Source organism: Bactrocera dorsalis, chromosome 1 (assembly GCF_023373825.1).
Source record: "Bactrocera dorsalis isolate Fly_Bdor chromosome 1, ASM2337382v1, whole genome shotgun sequence".
In the NCBI taxonomy this organism is placed as follows: Eukaryota; Metazoa; Arthropoda; class Insecta; order Diptera; family Tephritidae; genus Bactrocera; species Bactrocera dorsalis.
This window is the reverse complement of record NC_064303.1, coordinates 63,318,204-63,339,968: the sequence shown is the minus strand read 5'-3', so window position 1 is coordinate 63,339,968 and position 21,765 is coordinate 63,318,204. Positions and strand designations below refer to the sequence as shown.

The 21,765-nt window shown below is 36.8% G+C and overlaps 1 protein-coding gene and 1 long non-coding RNA gene across 4 annotated transcripts in view; one reads left to right on the top strand and one right to left on the bottom strand.

The window, feature by feature from the left end:
- Nucleotides 1–20,238: 20,238 nt before the first annotated feature.
- LOC109579670 (uncharacterized) lies at nt 20,239–21,730 on the bottom strand. Its single transcript, XR_002183941.3, has 3 exons — nt 21,716–21,730; nt 21,153–21,661; nt 20,239–21,092 (listed from the first exon to the last, which is right to left on the bottom strand). It is a non-coding gene; the product is annotated as an uncharacterized LOC109579670 (long non-coding RNA).
- LOC105227678 (alpha-methylacyl-CoA racemase) overlaps nt 21,440–21,765 on the top strand; it is a 412,563-nt gene continuing 412,237 nt past the window's right edge. For all 3 annotated transcript variants that reach the window (XR_007423737.1, XM_011207167.4, XM_011207158.4), the window contains exon 1: nt 21,440–21,609. Coding sequence is in view for 2 of the 3 variants with exons in the window: in XM_011207167.4 (XP_011205469.2) it covers nt 21,502–21,609 (108 nt within the window). In the remaining variant the exon portion in view is untranslated. The remainder of the gene's footprint in view (nt 21,610–21,765) is intronic.

The following is a 21,765-nucleotide window of genomic DNA, read 5'->3' as shown; positions in this document are numbered from 1 at the left end:
TCGCTTGCAGTCTGTCGTGCTCAATGTATTCAGCACTTGACTCTTTGACAAAACGCTAGTTTCGGCCATTGGTTGGCCGTGACAACGGATATGCGAAAGAAGCGTGCGACACTTGTTATTATGAATGTATGTGCATATGTATATGGCTCGCATTTGCTTTCGTAAACATACAGACAAATGTGCCAAAGAAATAATATATGTACATATGCATGTGTCATAGAAATTTTATTGGTACAAATATGGAAATGATAACAAAGTAATGCGAATATGCATATTTCATGAAGGTCATCAATTTTCTTCTTCACTTTTTAATAGTCGAAATAAATTTAATTTATTTAAAAATTAAAAAATTAAATTAAAGAAAAATAAAATTAAAATAACGTTTCCTAATTTTTCCCGATTTTGTAAAAATAATTAAAATTTTTACCATTTTCCAGAAAACAATGGTTCATATAATACAAAATAATCACGCATATGTGACTCAGAAAACGCTTTGTATATTTTTCTCCAAAGCATTTCTCTTTATTTATTCTGGTATGAATTCAGTCGTTTTACATATATTTTTGCCAATGCACGTGCTCAATTCTGCTAAATAGCAGCGACAACCGCGAATTCCTTACTTTGATTCTATCGGCTCTGTTAGTCGCCAAATCGAGCATCATACAGAATTCAATTTGCACCGTCTCAATACTTTACATTCTCTGGTCTAACGTCGTTTCAGTTCGGCAGTCTTCGACACGGCGTTGTGTGCGTGCTCTACAAAACTCGCACGAATCGAGAGGAGCTGCTCCGAAATCGGACGAATACTTAAGCTCAAAAAGTGTAACTTGAATTAATGTCAAAGAAAAAGAAATACAGCATGAATAAAATAAATGAATAATTATAATTGCATAAGTTGATACAAAATGCTATGCAATAGCTTTACCGCGACAGTCCCCGAGTGCCACACGTCTTTTTTTTTTGTTACAGATTTTCACTGCTCTACCCTATATTCCTTTTACAGATTTCACTGAACTGATCATCATGATCAATAAATGACAAAGAGGATTAAAAGTCCTTTCGTATATATGTATATCCTCTTTGTAATTTATTGCAAGGTTTTGCTTTGTATAATTTGTTGTTTTGTCACTTTCACTAAACCGTGAACACCGAAAATCCGAAAACCGAAAAGTGTACCATTGGCAATTGGTTCCGACAAGAATTTTTTGCACTTATTAATACACTTTTTTATATGTAACTTTTAAATTAAAATTTTAAATCACGCATTTGTCCCTGCTCGGGCGCTATGAAATTTCATAAGGGGTTTTGAGAATTAAAATTGTTTTGGAATGCGTGATTTCACTTTTCCAATATTTTTTTTTGAAGTGAAAACTTCTTTAGGCGCGTTGTGCACTGATTTTGTGGGTACTGAAACAGACTGAGCCGTCACGCTCGGCTATGTAACGCTCCTTCGTGTTAAGTTGGCTGCAGTCTACTGAGGGAGGGGAGAGAGAATAGTTAAATATGGGTATTGAATGAGACTGAACCGTAACGCTGCTATGTAACGCTCCATCGGGTAATAGAGGCTCGGGGCCACCAAGGGAAGGGGAGAGAGAGACAGAGAGAGAGAGAGAGAAGTAGAAGGCACAGTGAGAAAGACGTACTAAACGCGTCACTGCTATAGTCGCTCGGTATGGTAGAATTTGGCAATTCGAATGAACTTTACATGGGCCGACAGTTTGGCGTGAATTGAAATTTTATGAACTCACTGAAGTTATGAGACAAGCAAATGGTACGTTTTCCAATGCACTTACAAAAGTTGGGAATTGACAAAAATTGAATTCGGACGAAATGGCATTAATTGAATCGAGATTCGTTAGCAGAGAGACAGCTGATATTGCCTGCCCTCATGGGATACGACTATTTTTATCAAATTCAGCTGTTCAAATGTACAACAACTCCATATTAAACGTAGCAGAAAATAAAGTAACTTCTGTAGCAATCGACGTATAGCCTGTATATACCGAGCAAGAAGCTTTCATAAAGCAAAAGCTACATAAAATGTCGACAAATGATACGGGAAATATCAAATAATATTCGTATTGGATAAATATTATATGTTGACTACTAATATCGATGTATTGGATGGATTGGCTAATGGTGCGGTAGGAAAACTTTGCTTTATCGATTATGATAAAAATGGTGAAATCCTCACAGTTTGGCTCATTTTTCCAAATCCAGAAAAAATTGGAAGGAAAATTCGAAGCAAAGTTTCAGGGTTTATTGCGGATCATAATATCCCTAGGAATGCTGTACCCATAACCAGAAAATCATGCACTATACCACTTAATAATAACAAAACTATTACTGCTAAACGTAATCATTTTCCGGTGGTGTCTGCATGTGCTATAACCATTCACAAGTCACAAGGAGCAACATTCGATGAAGTTGTTTATGAATATGAAAAAACGCATTCGCAACAATTGGTATACATGGCATTGTCAAGAGTAACACGCATTGAAGGACTTTACAGCGTGGGCCCAAATAACTGTCGCACTTTTTCGAAGCAACGTTGTGTTTGCGTAAGTGTACAGAATTTTGTCACCGTTATATTTTTGTGTTCCTTGTTTTATTGTGAAATTAATTGAGTACTTTTTTGACCTGATCAGTAGTTCTTAAAATTTGTGAGTGATGGAATCAAAAAGAGACTTAGTGCAAAAATTACATTTGCAAGGCAAAGCGACAGGCGAAATTGTTAAATTGCTGAAAGACATTGATGTAAACCGGCGATTTGTTTAACGCACTGTGGCTCGATTTAAGAGAACTGCAAGTGTTAAAATATCCAAAAAATCTGGACGAAAAAGAAGTATAAGAACACCTGAGCTGGTGATGAATGTGCGTGAAAGATAAGGCGAAATTGTGCTAGATCAGCTCGAAATCTAGCCAAAGAGCTGAAGGTGAGCCGGAAAACCATCCGAAATGTTTTAAAAGAGGACTTGGGACATAAACCTTACAAAAGGAAGAGTATTCATGGCCTTACGGAGCGTCAGAAGAAAATGCGACGGGAAAGAAATGGTTTATTGCTTCAGCGGCATGCAAGTGCAATATTGTGTTCACTGATGAAAAACTATTCATATTGCAAAAAAGTCACAATCCCCAGAATGATCGCGTGTATGCAACAAGTATGCAGGATATCCCAACGGATAAATTAGCCGTTCAGGGATATCAAAACACAACGTCTGTCATGGTATGGGGGTCATATCCAAAAAAGGCAAGCTCCCGCTCCTTTTTATTGAAAAAGGTGTCAAAATCAATGCATAATATTATTTGGATGAAGTGCTTGTCAATCATTTTTACCCTCATGCATCTGAGCTCTTCGGCAACGAACCATATTGCTTCCAGCAAGACTCTGCTCCGGCTCATAAAGCAAGAATTGTTCAGCGCTGGTGCAAGGATAATTTGCCATGTTTTATTTCGATTGATGAATGGGCTCCATCTTCTCCGGATCTGAATCCATTGGATTTCAGTATATGGGGATACATGCTTGACAAATTAAAAAATTTGAAAAACATAAGATTAGATCAATTCAAGCGTCTTTTAATCAAAATTTGGCACGAAATTCCAGATGAAGTGGTGCATGCCGCCTGCAATAGTTTTCAGAAACGTTTGAAGCTGGCAAAAAAAATCAAAGGTGAATGATTTGAACTTAAGCAGTCCTAATGTAAGCCAACAGTCTTTATAATAAATAAAATTGTTTAATTGCTCAAAATATCAAAAAATAAACTTTTTCTACAAAAAATAAAGCGCGACAGTTATTTGGGCCCACCCTGTATATTGTGACTGAAAACAATAATCAAACATTTTCTCACGGACGAAGAGATGCTACATCCGTCATTGATTTACAAAATGAATTCAAGAGGCTATCTTTCAACAGGCTTCAAACAGTCACTAATATTTTAACGAATTTCATATCCAATAGAAAGGGCATATCAATATATTCATTAAATTGTCAAAGTTTACGATCACATGCTTTGGATCTCAATGACAGTATTACGCAACGGTCAACAATATTACTTTTATCAGAAACTTGGATGAATAATGAGGAATATATTGATGTCCCAAATTTTCATTGTGTTGCTAAATTCAAAAGACCTGGGCCCGAATCGCGGCATTCGTGAACGAGTAAAATTGTTCGAAATTTCCAGTTTTCGGATTGCGGCACTCGTTATCGAGTACGGTCATTCGAAATTTGACATTCTGTCATTCGATAACGAGTTGTAATTCAAACGAACCTAACGAAATGTCATTCGATTGATAATTTGCAATCGTTAATTCAAAAGTTTTCAAACGTTTTGAGTCTACTCAGAAAAAATCAAATAAAATGTAAGTTAACGTTTATGTTATTGACTATTTTATAAATAGAATCATTTTTTTAGGACAAATGTTAATAAAATCAACATGAGACAAAAAAATTTAATGGCCGAATACATGCTTCGGCATCAAGATTTGGCCAAAAATATGTTGCCGAATTGTGGTCAGGGCAAAAGCTGCTGCCAATAAATTGTGGGACTCCTTGGCGGTCCTGCTTAATGCGGCCGGTCCACCAATGAAGGATGCTAAGTCTTGGCGGAAAGTATGTAGATCTCCATGCATTTTCCTCTTTTGATAAGTGTCTTAACAAATTTACTAATACAAATGTTATTTTCTATATACATATACACTTAGGTATTTGCTGATCAAAAGCACAAACGTCAAAAAGAAGTTGTCTTTCAACAAAGCGTCGAAGCAGCGAACTGGTGGTGGTCCTTACGAAGAAAAGTACCTAACAACAGCAGAGGAGCAACTGCTTCAGGCTACCGGCATGGACGTTGCGGTTAGAAGGCCTGGGAGAAGTAAGAACTTTTGGCAACTCCACCCCTGAAAAAGAGCCTGTCGAAATGCTTATGGAAGAGTTTTTATACAGTGACGAAGACGACGTTCCACGAAACCCTCTACTAGTCGCAGCGCTACGAAGAGGAGCAAACAGGATGCTGCCGATGAAAAGCTGGCCCTCATTAAAGAAAACATGATCGCGTTTGAAAGCTACCAGCAGAGTATAGGCGCAAAAACTAGACAAGCTTATAGCTTTGAAGGAGAGGTCGATGGAAATGAAAAAGGAAGCTCACAAAGCTTATATGGAAGTCAAAGCAATAGAGCTGCAACTTAACCGAATACAATTAGAAGCCTTAAAAGAAAATAAATAAATATACATACAAATAATGATAAATTTTATTCAAATTGTATTTTCTAGCGCTAACATTATATGGTTTCGAATTTTGTGTCCAATTTTTGGTTAAATTAGTTTCGTTTCCCATATCCACTTCTGTATTAATAGCTTCACTTGCATTAATGTCTGCAATACGACGCATCTTTGAAATGTATGCAAATGTTATGCAACGCTGCACATACATTCCCGAATTGTGCCATTTTTTCAGGTCGGTAACGGCTTCTCTTGTCATTGCTCAGAATTTCCAACGGCCCTTAGGATCCCAATGGTTCTTTCAACCACACAGCGAGCTTTAGAATGAGCCTCATTGAACCGAGCTTGAGCAGACCCTTCTTCAGGGTTCCTGAATGGTGTTAAACACACCACGGCTCAAGGGATAACCCGAATCTCCTATTGATTTACGAAAAATGTATTTTAAATTTAGGTACATATATGCATAACAATACAATAAAAAGTTATATTACCTAAAAGCCAAAACATTTTTGAAATTATTTTGGTTAAATTGCTCCTCCAAAAACTTTCGTTGTGCCGAATGCTTCCACACAAAGGAATCGTGTGCGGCTCCACCATACTTTGAGTCAATGGCCAAAATGCGGTATTCATGGTCACATATCTGTAATTAAATTAAAGTTTATAAAGTATACGTATGTGTATGTGCATACATTTTTATATGCAACCTACTATCATTGAGTTGAGGCTATGGTATCCTTTCCTGTTGAAGAACATGTGCTCATTTGCTGTTGGTTTTTGCAGCCCAAAGTGCGTGCCATTCAATACATCCAATAACTGAATGCATAAATATATATTTTAAATATGTTAAGTATACATTTTACTCAAAATAAAAGCGCTAATCTTACCTCCAGGAATTTTGTATTTTTCAACAAACGATTTCGTGCATTCCGAAAGATTGTCGGGCACGAATTTAATAAATTGGGGGGCACAACTTTGTTTCCATTTCGCTGACTACATTTTTTATTATTTTGCAAATAGTGCTTTGGACATATTCCTATTAAAAAGTCATTTCCCACCAAGTGCTGGTAGCCACCACTGGCCAAAAGGGACAAAGTCGCTCCCAGTTTGAATCATTGGTGGCACTGCGGTTGACAAATGCCCTTCAAATTTGAGTTCAGCCAATACGTATTTAAATGCACTTTTAGAGAGTCTGAACCGTTTCCTGAAGCTGTAAATATAAACATGTAGGCAATTGAAATTAATTTGTACACAATTCTAATTCCTTACGCTGCCTCCGGCAATGCCAAGGGATTGCTTTTGTCTCGCATTCGGTTCCTTTTGACTTGCTGCACGTTTTCTTCCTCAGATTCCGAAGACGAATATAAAAAAATGATTGGATGCATCACTTCAAATCAAAACAATAGTATTTCACTTTTTTTAAAAAAAATATAGCACGTCTTTAACAACTTTCTTTGTTTTGATTTCTTTTGTTTTGATTTCACAATTTGACACTTCGTAAATGCCATTTGTAAAGAGGCCAGGGCTGTTACAGTGAGCTAATTTAGATTCGCTTCGTATCGAGTGCGGCGATCCGGCTACTCGAAACGTCACGAAATTTGTTTCGATACAATAGCTCGCTCGATCACGAATGCCGCGATTCGGGCCCTGATCGTCGAGCTGCAGGTGTAGCTATATTTCAAAATAACACAGATACATCTACTATTGTCAGTTCACAGATGGATATAGTCTTTCGTAATTCACAATCATGTGCATTTCATGTATCGTTAGTAGGAGAAATTTGTATAGCAAAATATACAGTAGAAAATGGTCAGGAAATTGTAATAGTTGCTATTTATATGTATCTCACCTAATCAAAGTATTAAGAACGTCATCGAATTCATCCATGAGAATTTACTAATTTACACTGAAGCAGGATCTGCTCTCCTCATGCGGGACTTTCATACATTGCTAATGATTTTGAGCGGAGATTTCAATGTTGATTTCGCAAAAGGCTCATCAAAACCGTTAGTCGATTTTTTAAAATCAACATTAAATTTGAATATCGAATGATCGATACGAGAGCACAACAAAATATGGTACAACAATTGATGCAGTTTTTTTTAGATATTTAGAAAATAGATTTCAGTCAAAAGTGTTCATTTCATATTTTAGTTATCATAAACCTATTGTATCATTTCTAGAGTACGAAAAAAAATGACGATCAATCTGAGCACATCACACCAGAATAATGTACACACATTTATAATTAATTTGAAATAGATTGAATGTAAATTAAATAAATATTATTACTTTATGAATATAGAACAAAAAAAACTTGTATTTCGTAGTATTAATCTTTCCCTGGTGAAGTTTTCACTTCTGTCGTGTGGTCATAAGCACACACACTTTTTTTCTTGTTTTATTGTATTGGAAAAAATAGCGAAAAAAGAAAGGCGTGCGATTCCGATTGTGGTCTAATTACATTTATATTCTTTATTACGGTAAATTTTTTACTTATTCTAAAACTTATGCTAATAGGATAAAGCAGTTGGAATGTAAGTATGTATGTATGTACAAAGAAAAAATGAGTATAATTCATTTTGTTAATTTATGGTAATAGATTAAGGTGAGTATGTTTAATATTATTACGGTAAGAATTTTTACAGAATGAAAAGAAAAATTTATATTTCAAATATAATATTTCAAAAATTTATTTAATTTTAACTTAATAATTTTTCGTTTTAGCTTTGGGCATAAGTCACTCAACGCAACAATTTCCATAAAACTTTTTTCAGCGTAGGACTGAATTTTTGTTTCATTTATATTGCCTTTTCTCAAAGGCACTATATGAAAATTATTAGTACTTACAATTTCACTTAATTTAGCAACAAGAGCATTACAACTACGCTCGCGCAAATATATTGGAGGTTGTGTAGCATTAACGACTGTGGTGGTACCCTTTGCATCGTCGTCGGAACCTTTGCTTAGTAAGGCAAATCTGTTGCATTTAAAACTTCCGCTTGATTCTGATTTGATGTGCCGCCTTAAAATTTTTTAAGATTGACCGCTAACTTTGAAGGACTTAATTACCTTTTTATATTAACGTGGCGGTCAATTCCAGTTTGTACAGACGGGCCTTTTTTATTGGTACATTCTCACCTTGCCTCCTAACAGGCGTGTGCAAGTTTAAATTTATAATAGGGATTTTTGGTTGTGTGATATACTATCTCTAACTCATTCACTCAGAGTGATTCTTCAGAAAGAATCTATCAATGTGGCAAAGGCATAGCTAGGGAATCGATCCATTTATTCAGACATGAAAAAATGGCGGCAGAACTCAAAGTTGACGAAAAAAAGCCAAGAATCTGCGGGCGACAAGCAAAATTTCTGCGTGGAAACTTGCGAAGACAGGGTCTCAGTGTACATTTCTCTGTTGGATACAAGCGACGAAGATTTGAAGACGCGCCTTTCTAGAGAAGTATTGGATGGAGTTTACTGCTTCCAGAAAAATTACGTGCATTGAAAACCAAAAAAATGGAAAACCTTATTGACTGCTTGATAGATAAATTCAAAGGCCTTTTGGATAATGACAACGTCGTGCGACGTTTGAAGCTCAAAGGTGAACTTGATTACTGGCAGTGCCATTGCGGCAGAAGTAAAAGTCAAACTACAACAAGTTACCGACTACTTCATTGGAAACGTTAAAGAATTGCGATGTAGACCCATACCCCATAAATCATTGTTTTCTTCGCATATTCTGCACACTTCCTGTGACGAATGCGAGCTCTGAGATTGATCGGCCTCGCGTTGCTTCACACGCAACATGACATTGAAGTCGCCGCAGAAGAAGTTTTCGAAAGATTTTCAGAGCTTGGTCCACATCGTCTACGATTTATAATGTGTTTTTCTTTCAATTCAGTAGGATTTGATATTATATTATGTTCGGACCGACAACGAAAACATTCCACTCATTATAATCGGTGCTTGCTCTAGTTTAATCGATGTTTTTGAAAGACATGTTTTGCCGGCCCTAAATTGTCACTTGATATTTGTTTACATTCCATATACAAAATCAGCTGTCGATTGATATTCTCATATTAGGGGGATTCTCTTGCTCTTGCAAAACCTTGCACCGTCATATATCACTAGATTCTGCAATGGGTGCTCTCTTGGCCTTGCATATTTCGGTGTAGGAGTTTTGCATTTTGTGTCATCGTGCAATCTTGCAAGAGCAAGAGAATGCCGCTATTGATAGTTGTCAGTGAAAACTCATCGAAAACACACATTGTCGGTCCGAGCGACTTAGATTCCACAACATACAAATGTGTTTTCAAAATGTTTTCAATGTCGGTCCGAACATAGTATTAAAAGATCGATTTGAAATTTTTCCACCATGACATTAAACTGTATAAAAACTACTATATTTAATATTGTATAACACTCTTCATACCTCAAGTAATATTTATTTCACATGCCCGGCGAAGCGGGCCGTGAATACTATTAGTCAATAAAGTACGGTAACATTTTATTAATAATTGTACCTAACCATGATTAAATTATGAATGGTTGTTTTGATACCGGCGTGCTGCATGTTAACGAAGAAGTATTTGTATTTATAATGTTAAAATCAATTATTTTTATACTCTTGCAAACAGTTGCTACAGAGTATTATAGTTTGGTTCCTCTAACGATTGTACGTATGACCTAAAACTAAGCGAGATAGATATAGGGGTATATGTATGTATATAAATGATCAGGATGAGAAAAGTTAAAGTCCGGTTGACTGTCTGTGCAAGGTGTAACTTGTATAAAAATTGAGATATCTCGATGAAATATGTGGGCGTATGTGGGTTCTTTAGTACAAAAAAACCCGAGTTCGTAGATTGGCGCAATCGCCATCGAAAACATGTAAAGTGCCATAACTAAGCACAAAATTAAGATATAAAGCTTAAAGATATTTGGTATAGAGGATCTCAGTAGCAAGGGGCACATGCGGGAAAAAATTTTGAAAAAGTGGGCGCGGCCACGCCTTTTAACCAGTTTAATGTACATTTCTCCTAAACCACTTTGCTGAGTACAAATGTTATAAAAACTTTACACACAACTACAGTGTGAAAATGAAAAAAATCGGAGGAAAACCCCGCTCACTCTTCATATTAACGGTACTATTAAAAACTACTTAAAGCGTGATAAATCAATAACAAAATACGCCAGAGGTATTAAATTTTACCACTCAGATGGTATGAGAGATCTTTATGGGAGCCGGTGTGAAAATCGGACGATGGGCGTGGCACCGGCCACTGTTTAGTGAAATCCCATATCTCGGGGCCCGACCGACCGATTTCGACAAAATGTAATACGTGGCATTTTTTTACATTCTAATGTCACTTTGTGAAAATGGGCGAAATAAGACAGCAGCCACACCTACTTCTCATATAACACAATTTTAAATTCTACTTGATTCGTTGAGTTTCCAGTACACAAATCAAGAAGCAGTTAATATAACGGGATAGAACTTAGCATGAATAATAAAAAATTATGAGCAACAATTGCCTAAATCTAATAAAAACTGTTCAGGCCCCTAGGTACCGAATATTTAGACCCCGTTATCTTTAGTTGACTTCTGATCCAAAATTTCGGTCAATGTGTAATATATATAATTGATAATAAGAGATAATCCTTCTCTTATAATGGTATAACTGTATGTCAAAAGTGGGCTGGATCGGACTATTACTTCCCTTGGCCCCCATATACTAAATATAAAGATTTGCGAACCATATGTGAGTTATCCCAATAAAAATAAGATAGCGTGTTTTATTCAAAACAGTATATCTTTGTGCCTAAAATAGGTAAATTTGAGTGAAACCTATATAACTAATATCAGGATTTTCAAACATCCGGCTGACTTTACTCTAAATGATTAGTTTTACGGCTTAAAGTATTTCCCTGGCTGTGAATGTTGCAATTTGCAAGAATACAAAATGTTCGGTTGCACCCGAACGCAGCCCTTTGTTTTGCTAATAAAATTTCTGCTTACATTACGATTTTGTGTTATTTACAATCTATTCGTGTTCAGTTATCACTTAAAAAACACATTTTTATTCGTTGAAATTTAAAATTATTTTTGAAGCAAAAAAACAAAACATTCCAAAAGAAACCGGCTGATTTGGATTACGGATCCTATTAATTTTGTCAAAATATTGTTTTTGGGCTATCGACGCAACCTTCTTCTTCTTTACTGGCGTAGACACCGCTTACGCGATTATAGCCGAGTTAACAACCACGCGACAGTCGTTTCTTCTTTTCGCTACGTGGCGCCAATTGGATATTCCAAGCGAGGCCAGGTCCTTCTCCACTTGGTCCTTCCACTGGAGTGGAGGTCTTCCTCATCCTCTAATTCCCGCGGCGGGTACTGCGTCGAATACTTTCAGAGCTGGAGTGTTTTCATCCATCCGGACAACGTGACCTAGCCAGCGTAGCCGCTGTTTTTTAATTCGCTGAACTATATCAATGGCGTCGTATATCTCATAAGGCTCATCGTTCCATCGAATGCGATATTTGCTGAGGCCAATGCGCAAAGGACCATAAATCTTTCGCAGAACCTTTCTCTCGAAAACTGTTGCTGTCATCGTCCAAGCCGCTGCACCATATAACAGCAGCTTTACTTTTTAATTGCCTACTCATTCCCAAGGAACACCTGTTGGCAAGAGTTATCCTGCCTTAGATTTCCAGGCTGACATTAATGGTGGTGTTTATGCTGGTTCCCAAATATATGAAACAGCGAAGCTCTAATTTATTCCTCCAGCAGCAGATTGAAGAAGTCGCACGATAGGGAGTCACGAACGCACAGTGTGAGATTTAGTCAATCTAGCATCTCAAAATTAATTTTTATATGAAGTTGTAGAGATATGAACTTGAAATTTGGCACGATCGTTAAGGAGACTATAAGCTTCAATATGGTGTTAGACAACTAGTTCCAACTAGTGTCAAAGGGGACTAGTTCCGAACTATCCTCAAAAACACTAGTTGGGGACAATTTTTTTTACACATTTATATTCAAAATTTCTTCTTTTTTTCTCTTCTAACTAAAACTTGTCGATATATTGATATAAGCACCCACATACAACCATTTCTATAAAATTCTTCAAGTTTCGAACTTTAGTTTTCGATGATTCTTTGCAAATGAGAAAAATAAAAAAAACTAAAACATTAAACGAAAGTTCTTAAAAGAATGGAAAATATTCAAAATAAGATATTAATCAAAAACCAAAATAAAGAAATTATATACAAATTATACAAAAGTAAAAAGCGAAAAGTAGAAATCAAAAAAATAAGGAATTTGTACAAAAATAAAAATTCCAGAGAGCTGCAAGCAAAGTTTTTTATGCTAAATCATAATCATAATCAAATTCATCATTTAGTTGGGTGTCAGACAGAAGTGCAATGACCTCAGAAGGTAAAGTAGAACGCTTGGTTTTTGGGTGCAAACGTAAACTTGCAATCAAAGGGTCTGACGTGATAAGCAACCTTTGCAATAAATCTATGTTGGTGTCAACTCGGGACGTTTTTCTTGTGAACAGTTCGCGATACTATCTCGACTCTTTATTGCGTGCTTTTTGCGCTTCTTCAGAAAAGTTTCCTATGGGAAGAATGCATGAAGAAATGATAGCTCCTCCATGAAACAATATTTTGTGGAGAGTTACTGGCATATAGTACCAAGGATATAAACTCAAATAAAGCTCTCTTGTTTCTGACGTAAAATTTTGGAACGCATCTATATTAATAAAATAGCCGCTGTTTATGCAAATAAGTATTAATCGATACCGCTTGATTTATGCCTGTAATATCCGATGTTTTTTCTGCTTCTTTGAAAAATCTTCTGGCCGTATTGCCATCATTTGTGTTTCCTGTTTTCTGTTTCGGCATATCCACAAGAAGACCCATTTCGTTCCTAAACCTTTCTTGTATTTTTTTCTTCCTTCTTGCAACGCTCTCCTTATTTTCATCGCCTGATACGTACCATTTTTCTATTTCCAATCGGTAAGAAATGTGCAACAAGCACTCCATAAACCTTATGTAGACATGTAGAGGTGAAAGACCAACACCAAGCATATTTTCATCGATTTCGCGCTGTGATAAGGCATTCATCTCATTCATAGTTCCGCGTTGAGGTATTTGTTTGAAGCTGATGGTGCGTGATCAAGAGCAAAATCAACAGCAGAAATTTTTGAACTTAGCCAAATAGCTTTGTCATGCATAAATCTTGCTTTATGACGGTGAGATTTGCTCCATCGCGATTGAAATTAGAAGCAAAGCTTTTTTATACGATCTTTAACTTTGGTATCGTCAACATCTGGTCCAAAAATTGATATAACGCGCTTTTCGACCGCTTCTGTTTTTTTGCTTTTCACCTTGCTCAACCAAATCCAAAATAGCTCCTCTCGCGATATTTCACTCATACTAAAAAAAGGCAAAAAATGGGCAGGATTTTATTTTTTAAATTTGTTTTGGGTACATTAGCAAAGGTTCTGCTGGCATTCCCAACGCGGAACTCCGTGGAACTTGGAAGTTCTAGTCTATCAAATATTTGAAAACTTTAAAATTAGTCTTACCTTTCAGGTGGTTATAAAAAAATTTTTTCAAAATACTTGAGTGCAAAAATAATTTTGTATAAAACAAAAACTTTAAGTTTAAGTAATAACCTTCAATACAAAAAATATTTTACGCCAAAAAACCACTCAGAACTTCGACCTGATCACTCAAACTTTTGTGATCAATGCAAGCTTGCAAATCAATTGTAGCATGCTATGCAATTGCACGTGTTTGATAGCTGTTATCACAGCAATAACATCTTTTTATTCTCTTTTGTGTTTGTTTGCGTAACAATTGAGGACTCTTCTCACGTAAATAAAAATATGAGCGAGTTACGAAAACCATAGGTAGAAGCGGAAAAAATTTATAGAGGTTTTCAATGAAATCAAAGAAAAGTAATGCTTCTGTACAGTAATCTTCAGCGCAAGACAGGGATTGTGTTCTATATATTTATTTATTTTCTCAATTCGGGCTTGTAAGACGATGTATTTCCCAGTCATGTTGCTGGCATTTTCGTAGCTTTGCCCACGACAATCTTTGATACTAATTCCACTCTCACTCAAGAAATTTAGTAAACTTTGAGAGAGTTGTTCAGCAGTATGACATTCCATGTCCAGAAACTTAACAAATCTTTCCACTGGCCCAGATGGCAGAACATAGCGTACTATCAGGATCAGTTGGTCCACTTGCGATATATCTGGAATTCAATGAAACTGAGTGGTATTTGCATCTGCAAATTCTTAACGTAACATTTTTAAATAATTTTTCATAAGTTTCTTAAATTAATTAATAATCATGTTTAACTTTTTAATGAGTCTTTTCGTAAAATTCTTTAAATTGAATTTTTATTTTCTTTATTTATTGCGTTTGAAATTTGTACGTACGCTTTAATTGCGTTTTATAATAATTAGTTCCTCTTTTGTTCGATGTGTCGACTATATAGTTTCCGTTACGCTCATATTTATTTAACTGTTTGTATTTCGACTTATTTTGTCATTTCCTCTGTTAACTACTACGTTATCTAACTGATGTGATTCATGGTTCTTTTTTTGTTAAGTTGACCAATCTTTTCAATCTAGATAAATTCTGAATTAATTCTTTATCATAATTTTTAATTATAAAATGAGTGTGTCTCATTTTTGTGGTTAAATGTATTGTATCGCTACAAAAGTTAAATAATTTGAAAAATTTGTCATTCAAATCTTCTATCTTATAGCTTTTATCTACTTCTGTTATTCTCAAATGGTCATTTAATGTGCCGTGTAGATGTCAGAGTTACCCGCTTTATGCCATGGGGTGGTTACATGTGTCACAATGTATTCTTCTTTTAAAAATAACCTTACTGTGCTATGCATGCAGCGTTCATTATCAAATACTAGTTTTCGCATATTTCCTAAATATTGTATACCTTGTTTCAAAGCTGCCTAAATAGCAACTTTCTATAGTTAAGTTTGTGGAACGTTGCGTATTTTTTTGTCCGTGATTTTTATTAGTTTTATATCTGACCTATACAGCGTTAAATCTGTAAATTGAAAATTTTTATTATAAATGGCTTGGACTTGAGAAAAAGTTTATCGTTCTCACAAAAAATATTAATGGCGTAGACACCGCTTTCGCGATTATAGCCGAGTTAATAACAGCGCGTCAGTTTTTTCTTCTTTTAGCTACGAGGCGCCAATTGGATATTCCAAGCAAAGGCAGGTCCTTCTCCACCTGGTCTTTCTAACGGAGTGGAGGTCTTCCGCTTCCTCTGCTTCCCGCGGCGGGTACTGCGTCGAATACTTTCAGAGGCGAAGTGTTTTTGTCCATTCGGACAACATCATCTAGCCAGCGTAGCCGCTGTTTTTTAATTCGCTGAACTATGTCAATGGCGTCGTATATCTCATAAGGCTCATCGTTCCATCGAATGCGATATTTGCCGAGGCCAATGCGCAAAAGACCACACATCTTTCGCAGAACCTTTCTCTCGAAAACTGTTGTTGTCATCGTCCAAGCCTCTGCACCATATAACAGGACGGGGATTATGAGTGACTTATAGAGTTTGGTTTTTGTTCTTCGAGAGTGGACTTTACTTCTCAATTGCCTACTCATTGGTGGTGTCTATACTGGTTCCAAGATACACGAAATTATCTACGACTTCAAATTTATGACTGTCAACAGTGAAGTGAGAGCCAAGTCTCGAGTGCGAGACTGTTTGTTTGATGACAGAAGATATTTTGTCTTGCCCTTATTCACTGCCTAACCCATTTGCTTCCTTGTCCAGTCTGCCGAAAGCAGAACTATCGGCGCGACCGTTGAGGCCGATGACATCAAATCATTGTCCGTACAATAGAGGAGACTTGAATGTCTTATTCTCTCTCATGAAGTAATACTTTTTCTAGTGGTCCGATGGGAGAGACATGGGATAGGAGTAGGTTAGGTTTAGCGGATTAAAGTCCCGCATTCCGGCTTTCAAAGCTTCCTCCTACTATAAAACACAGAATGAAAAGAATGTATATACATCTACAAAGCCCTTGAAGAAACCAAGTGAGCTTATTGAATCCATTTTTCCATACTGAATAATATGCATACTATATATCCTCCTCGGTCCTTTTGTCCAGCCTAATGGACATATTTCAAATCCTGCACAAATGTATTTAAGTTTTAATTTAGAAATTAGTGTAAAAATTTTGACAAAACGTTTATTATAATACAGTGTATTGTAATATTTTTTCAAAAGTCCCGTCCGATGGACATTTGCAACATGTTAGTACAATGGTAAGTAAAATTTCAGAGCAGCAGAATTTAGTCCTGCTCGTGAATAGCGATATTCAAGATATGTCCGATGATGAAGAGGACTTGGAAGGAGAATATGATAACGTCTTAAAAGATCAAACAAAATTTTAGAGGAAGAGGAATCTGTCACACCCGAAGTTCTACCACAAGCACAAGACGTTTAAAATGGATTTAAAAAAATCTTGTTAATTCCCTTCAATGCTCAAATCTTTATGAATGGGACATTGAAGACAGACAGATGTGGACACCTATCAATTATTTTTATATGTATTTCGACGATAACTTTTGGAGCTTGGTTTCATAAGAGAGCAATATGTACGTTCTTCGAAACAACCACAGTTTAAACTCAACTCCTTCTGAATACAAAAAGCTTGTAGGCGCTCATATTGTCACCGGGTGCATGATATTTCCCACAACACGAATGTATTACCGCCTTCAAATAAAAGTTCCACCTATTACAGAAATCCCCAATTTTTCTATGCTGTCATCTATTACTACTGATAACCATATTTCGGGCCCCGGTGAAGTCGATCAGCTTCAACCAATTTGGGGATGTTTCCTCGTAGAGGCTGAGTTTACCGACCGTAGTTCTAAAGATGCCTTTCTTATCCACCAAGCACGATTTTGGCATTGTGGCAGGGGCAGCTCACATCGTCCCTCCCTTTCGGCGAGGTGTGGGCGCATATCAGAATGTGTTGAAGAACTTCGCTTTGATGCGGATTGTGGCTAGACGTTCATTCAACGGGGAGAACGACAGTACTCGGCGATGGAGTCTCTTTCTCACCACGAATCCCGCACCGAATTTGCGCTCTTTTATATGGCCACTGTAGTAAATGCCATCAGGTTCAACCAGCTGGGCAGCGGCACCTTCCAAATTAAGGGACCTGACTCGATCTTATATAGGTAAGTACGTCGTACCTTTCAAGCCGCCATTTTTCAACATTCCACGAGCATTGGCAGCAAAAACACAAAAATATGTAACTTTTTGACCCCGCATGCTGGTTTTCGCCATCCTGCTTAAAAAATGCCAAGCTACATATGTGGCGCGCTACTAAACGTAAAATACAACAAAAGTGTCTCAAAATTTCAAAAAATCGACACTTTTCATACAATATTGTAGTTTCTTATTGTACACACGAAAAGAAAATACATAGCATATACTGTGTAAACCAAGGCCACTTTCAACATTTATAGCATGTGTTTTGCGCCCTCGGCTACTCTACGCGTAGTACGCCGAAATACATGCAAAAGCATATATGTACGTGTAATACTAGGCAAAATATTCGCCTAGGGGGCCCAGGATGTTTAAGTGAGTTAAGCCTCCACCCTACTTGGTCATAACCGCGTAAGCGGTTTCTACGCCTGGAAAGAAGAAGACCCACATTCTTCTTCTTCTTCTTTACTGGCGTAGACACCGCTTACGCGATTATAGCCGAGTCAACAACAGCGCGCCAGTCGTTTCTTCTCTTCGCTACGTGGCGCCAATTGGATATTCCAAGCGAAGCCAGGTCCTTCTCCACTTGGTCCTTCCAACGGAGTGGAGATCTTCCTCTTCCTCTGCTTCCCACCCACATTACCCGGGAAAAACTGGCACACCCTAGCTAAACATAGCTCAGTACACCACAGCAGATGACACCACAACACAATACCAACACAACTCCCCACACCTGTACCCACTCAGAAAAAGGATCGATGTCCATCCTTTTCTTGCGGTAAAGATGTCGGAAGCTTACGAGTGCACTGCGCAACGATGGATGTGCCATACGTTTTAGAAGCGTTACGATGAAAAAAATTCAATATATTTGGAATGGTGTGAATGAATAAAATTTTTTTGCAGATTATTAAAGGTGAATATTTTCCGCGTTGTGTTACACACTTTTCAGTTTTTTTTAGCGTGAAGAACACATGAAAAACTCAATTGTTTAACAAATAATTATGTAAAATATTATTATTTAAACAAATGGATCGTGAAAAAGTATCTATAATGTAGCACACGCATTTTTCTCTCATTTCATCAATTTATCTCCAGCAGTGGCGTAGCTACAACTTCGGGCGCCCGGAACCAAGGATGTTCTACCGCCCCCCTTTATCTACCTACTTAAAAGTTTCATGAGGTGGTTCGAACAAAAGTGAATTTTTACAAAATATCTTCGAAGCCACGCAAATACTCACTATACCTGTAGCAGTTGCATCTTGTGAAAGATCTTTTAGCAAACCTAAATTGATAAAATCTTACTTGAGATCAACTTAAACTTACGATGATTTAATATGTGATTTTGCAGCGATCAAAGCTAGAAAAGTGCATCTATAATTTCTATAACTATTTTTAAGAAAGATGGCTAAATGAGCACCTGACCCCCCTCTTAATATTATATTTCTACATCCCACACATACACACCATACTCAACACGTCAGCAGTTCATCGCATACACACCATATTCAACACATCATCATTTCATCACACATACACACCAACAGAACGTATCATTATCCACCCCACACCTTTCACACCACAAACGAGGATACCAAACACAATGAACAAAAGGGACTGGCGGAAGGCGCCCAGCTCTCTTTCTTATTTGATCCGTACGCATATACGTACATACCAATCAGTCAACCTACCAGAGTATCCCGCTTTTAATTCGTTTTGCCAGCAAAGTCGTTGCCAACTCAACGGGTAAGTACCGCGAGTTTTTTCAAAAGAAGACTTTTTTTCTTCGGAGCCGGACAACTCAAGTTGAAGAAGTCTCAAACGAGTACCTCAATTCACAATTGAAAAAATTTTGGGAATTAGAGGACCTCCCCCCCATATCAGTCACAACACTTCAAGATCAGTATTGTGAGGATTTTTACAAAGCCACAACTGCTAGATCAGAAAACGGTCGGTACGTTGTACGACTACCACTTTAGCAACAATTTCCTAACACACTCGCCTTAGGCGACTCTCGCACCTCTGCAATACCTGCAACATCACGCAGTAGTAAAAACCAGACAAAAAAACAACAAAAGTAGGAGTTGTCTTTAATGCCTCGAAAACCACTAGTTCGGGGAATTCCCTAAATGAGATCCTATTCACGGGACTTACACTCCAACCAGATTTAATGCTTCTGATATTAAATTGGCGTATATTCAAATGCGTATTCAATGGGGACGTTGAAAAAATGTATCGGCAATTGGTTGTATATAAAGACGACCAAGATTTTTTTTTGCATTAACTGTGCACCATACCTAGCCATTAGAACACTCCACGAATTGGCAGGCAACACAAAGTCAGAATTTCCTCTGGCAACTAAAGTGTTGTTGTCAAACGTATGTAGACGATATTCTGTCTGGAAGTCACACTCACATTTTTCAAGAGCTCAAAGCATGCGCTACATCAGCTCGAACCTACCCAGCCTAAGCCTTTGCGCAAATGATTCTAGCATGATAGCAAATGCCCACATACAGATTTGGCAATGGTAATAGCAATTCGTTTGACAGCTAGTATTCTATAAATTCTATCGTGTCGAGATGACCCGTTACTGACCACTATTGTCACGCCATTTCAATGAAATTTACAACAAATGGACTATTTAAAGGATAAAGGAGGATTGAGCATTGCTTTGGGATTCTAAAAGAACGCTTTGGCAGCCTCAAAGAATTAAGAATACGTATTAAAGACGAAAGAAGTCATATTCTATGTTTCAACTGATTTATTGTTAACTGTTTGTTGCATAAGATCTTACGAGCTACTTCTAACGATATTAAATACGTAGACTATATAGTTTTCGATAACGACGAAGAATCAGATGAATAGAGAATTCACACATGAAAATGGATGGCGAATAACTGAGGCAGAAGCCAAGCGCAATAATATTTGGTGATCAATAAAACTTTAATTTGCAATATATGTATATTATACTTTATCGACTATAACCTTTTTATCAGATGGAAATCTATAGAACGTACATAAGTATATACATAGTGGAATTAGGTATACCAACTCTATTTTTGATATAACTATTTATATAAGTTCATACTTGCGAAACCAAAAGAAATAAGCTAACTGCCATATATTTTTTTAAATTTCGTACAGAACACCTTGCATTTTTCATCAGTGTCTAAATTCCTTTTAATTCTATATAATATTTTTTAACTCTATATCCAATTTCCGTTCCTTAATTTTCTTCGAATTTATATATCTTTATCTTTTCTTTGAATTTATATATGTTAAATTCCAGCTTCTTCGCTTACATTGCAATTGTCTAACTAACTAATTGTCCAACGGATGATTTCGGTGGCCGAATCGACCGTTGGTATGTTGATACCTATGTGGGAATTGATGCGAACAAGGGTGCGGCATTTGATGGCGCAGCAGGTACACATTCCTTTTCCGAGAATTATACTGCGAACTCTGGTGCAGGACTAGCTGGACACAGCTCAGGCGAAGGAAAGTTACTTTCAACCAGTAACGGTTGCATGGCCGGTAACCGCTTTCCAAATATTTCCCTCAGCTGATCGTAATAAGGACACATTTTCGCAATTTTTGCTGAAATTAGCAAGAAATGTTTTATTTACAATAAATTTAAAATATCGTTATATTACTAACCTCCGAAGGTGCTGCCGTCATGGGTTTTGGTCTGATATATTTGATAACCATTTTAAAAAATTTTCTGCATGTTTGTTATTGTGTTGTTCCACCAAGGGAAAAATTCTGCAATCCTTGGCAGGGTTTTGTAAGAGCAAGATGATGCCCCTACAGTGTGACGTTTGCAAAAGTGAAGAATAACAAGTCGCCTACACGTTTGCTAAAAGCTATCTTTCTTCCAGAGTAGTTAAATAAAGAACTATCGGCAATGCATCGATATGTTACAATAATCGATGTACGGCTTGCATCTCAGCAGTTGGAAAGTCATAATACAAGTGCATGTGTTGAACGTACCTTTGCTTTGTAAATAATGCCCCTAAAAGATGTGATGGTTTTGGAATTTGTTGGTCTCGCACCAGGTCCTTTTTGCGGAAAAATTCTGGCAGATTTTGGCGCTTCTGTGCTGAGAATTGATAAGGTAATTTATAAACACTCTTCGCATTATTTTAAGATAATAAGGTACTATTCACCTATAGGGCAAAAATCGGTTTAACTTTTTTCCTTCCGTATATATACTTACGTACCTATTTGCATATCCATATGCATATTATAAACTGTCAATAGTCTCCTTATT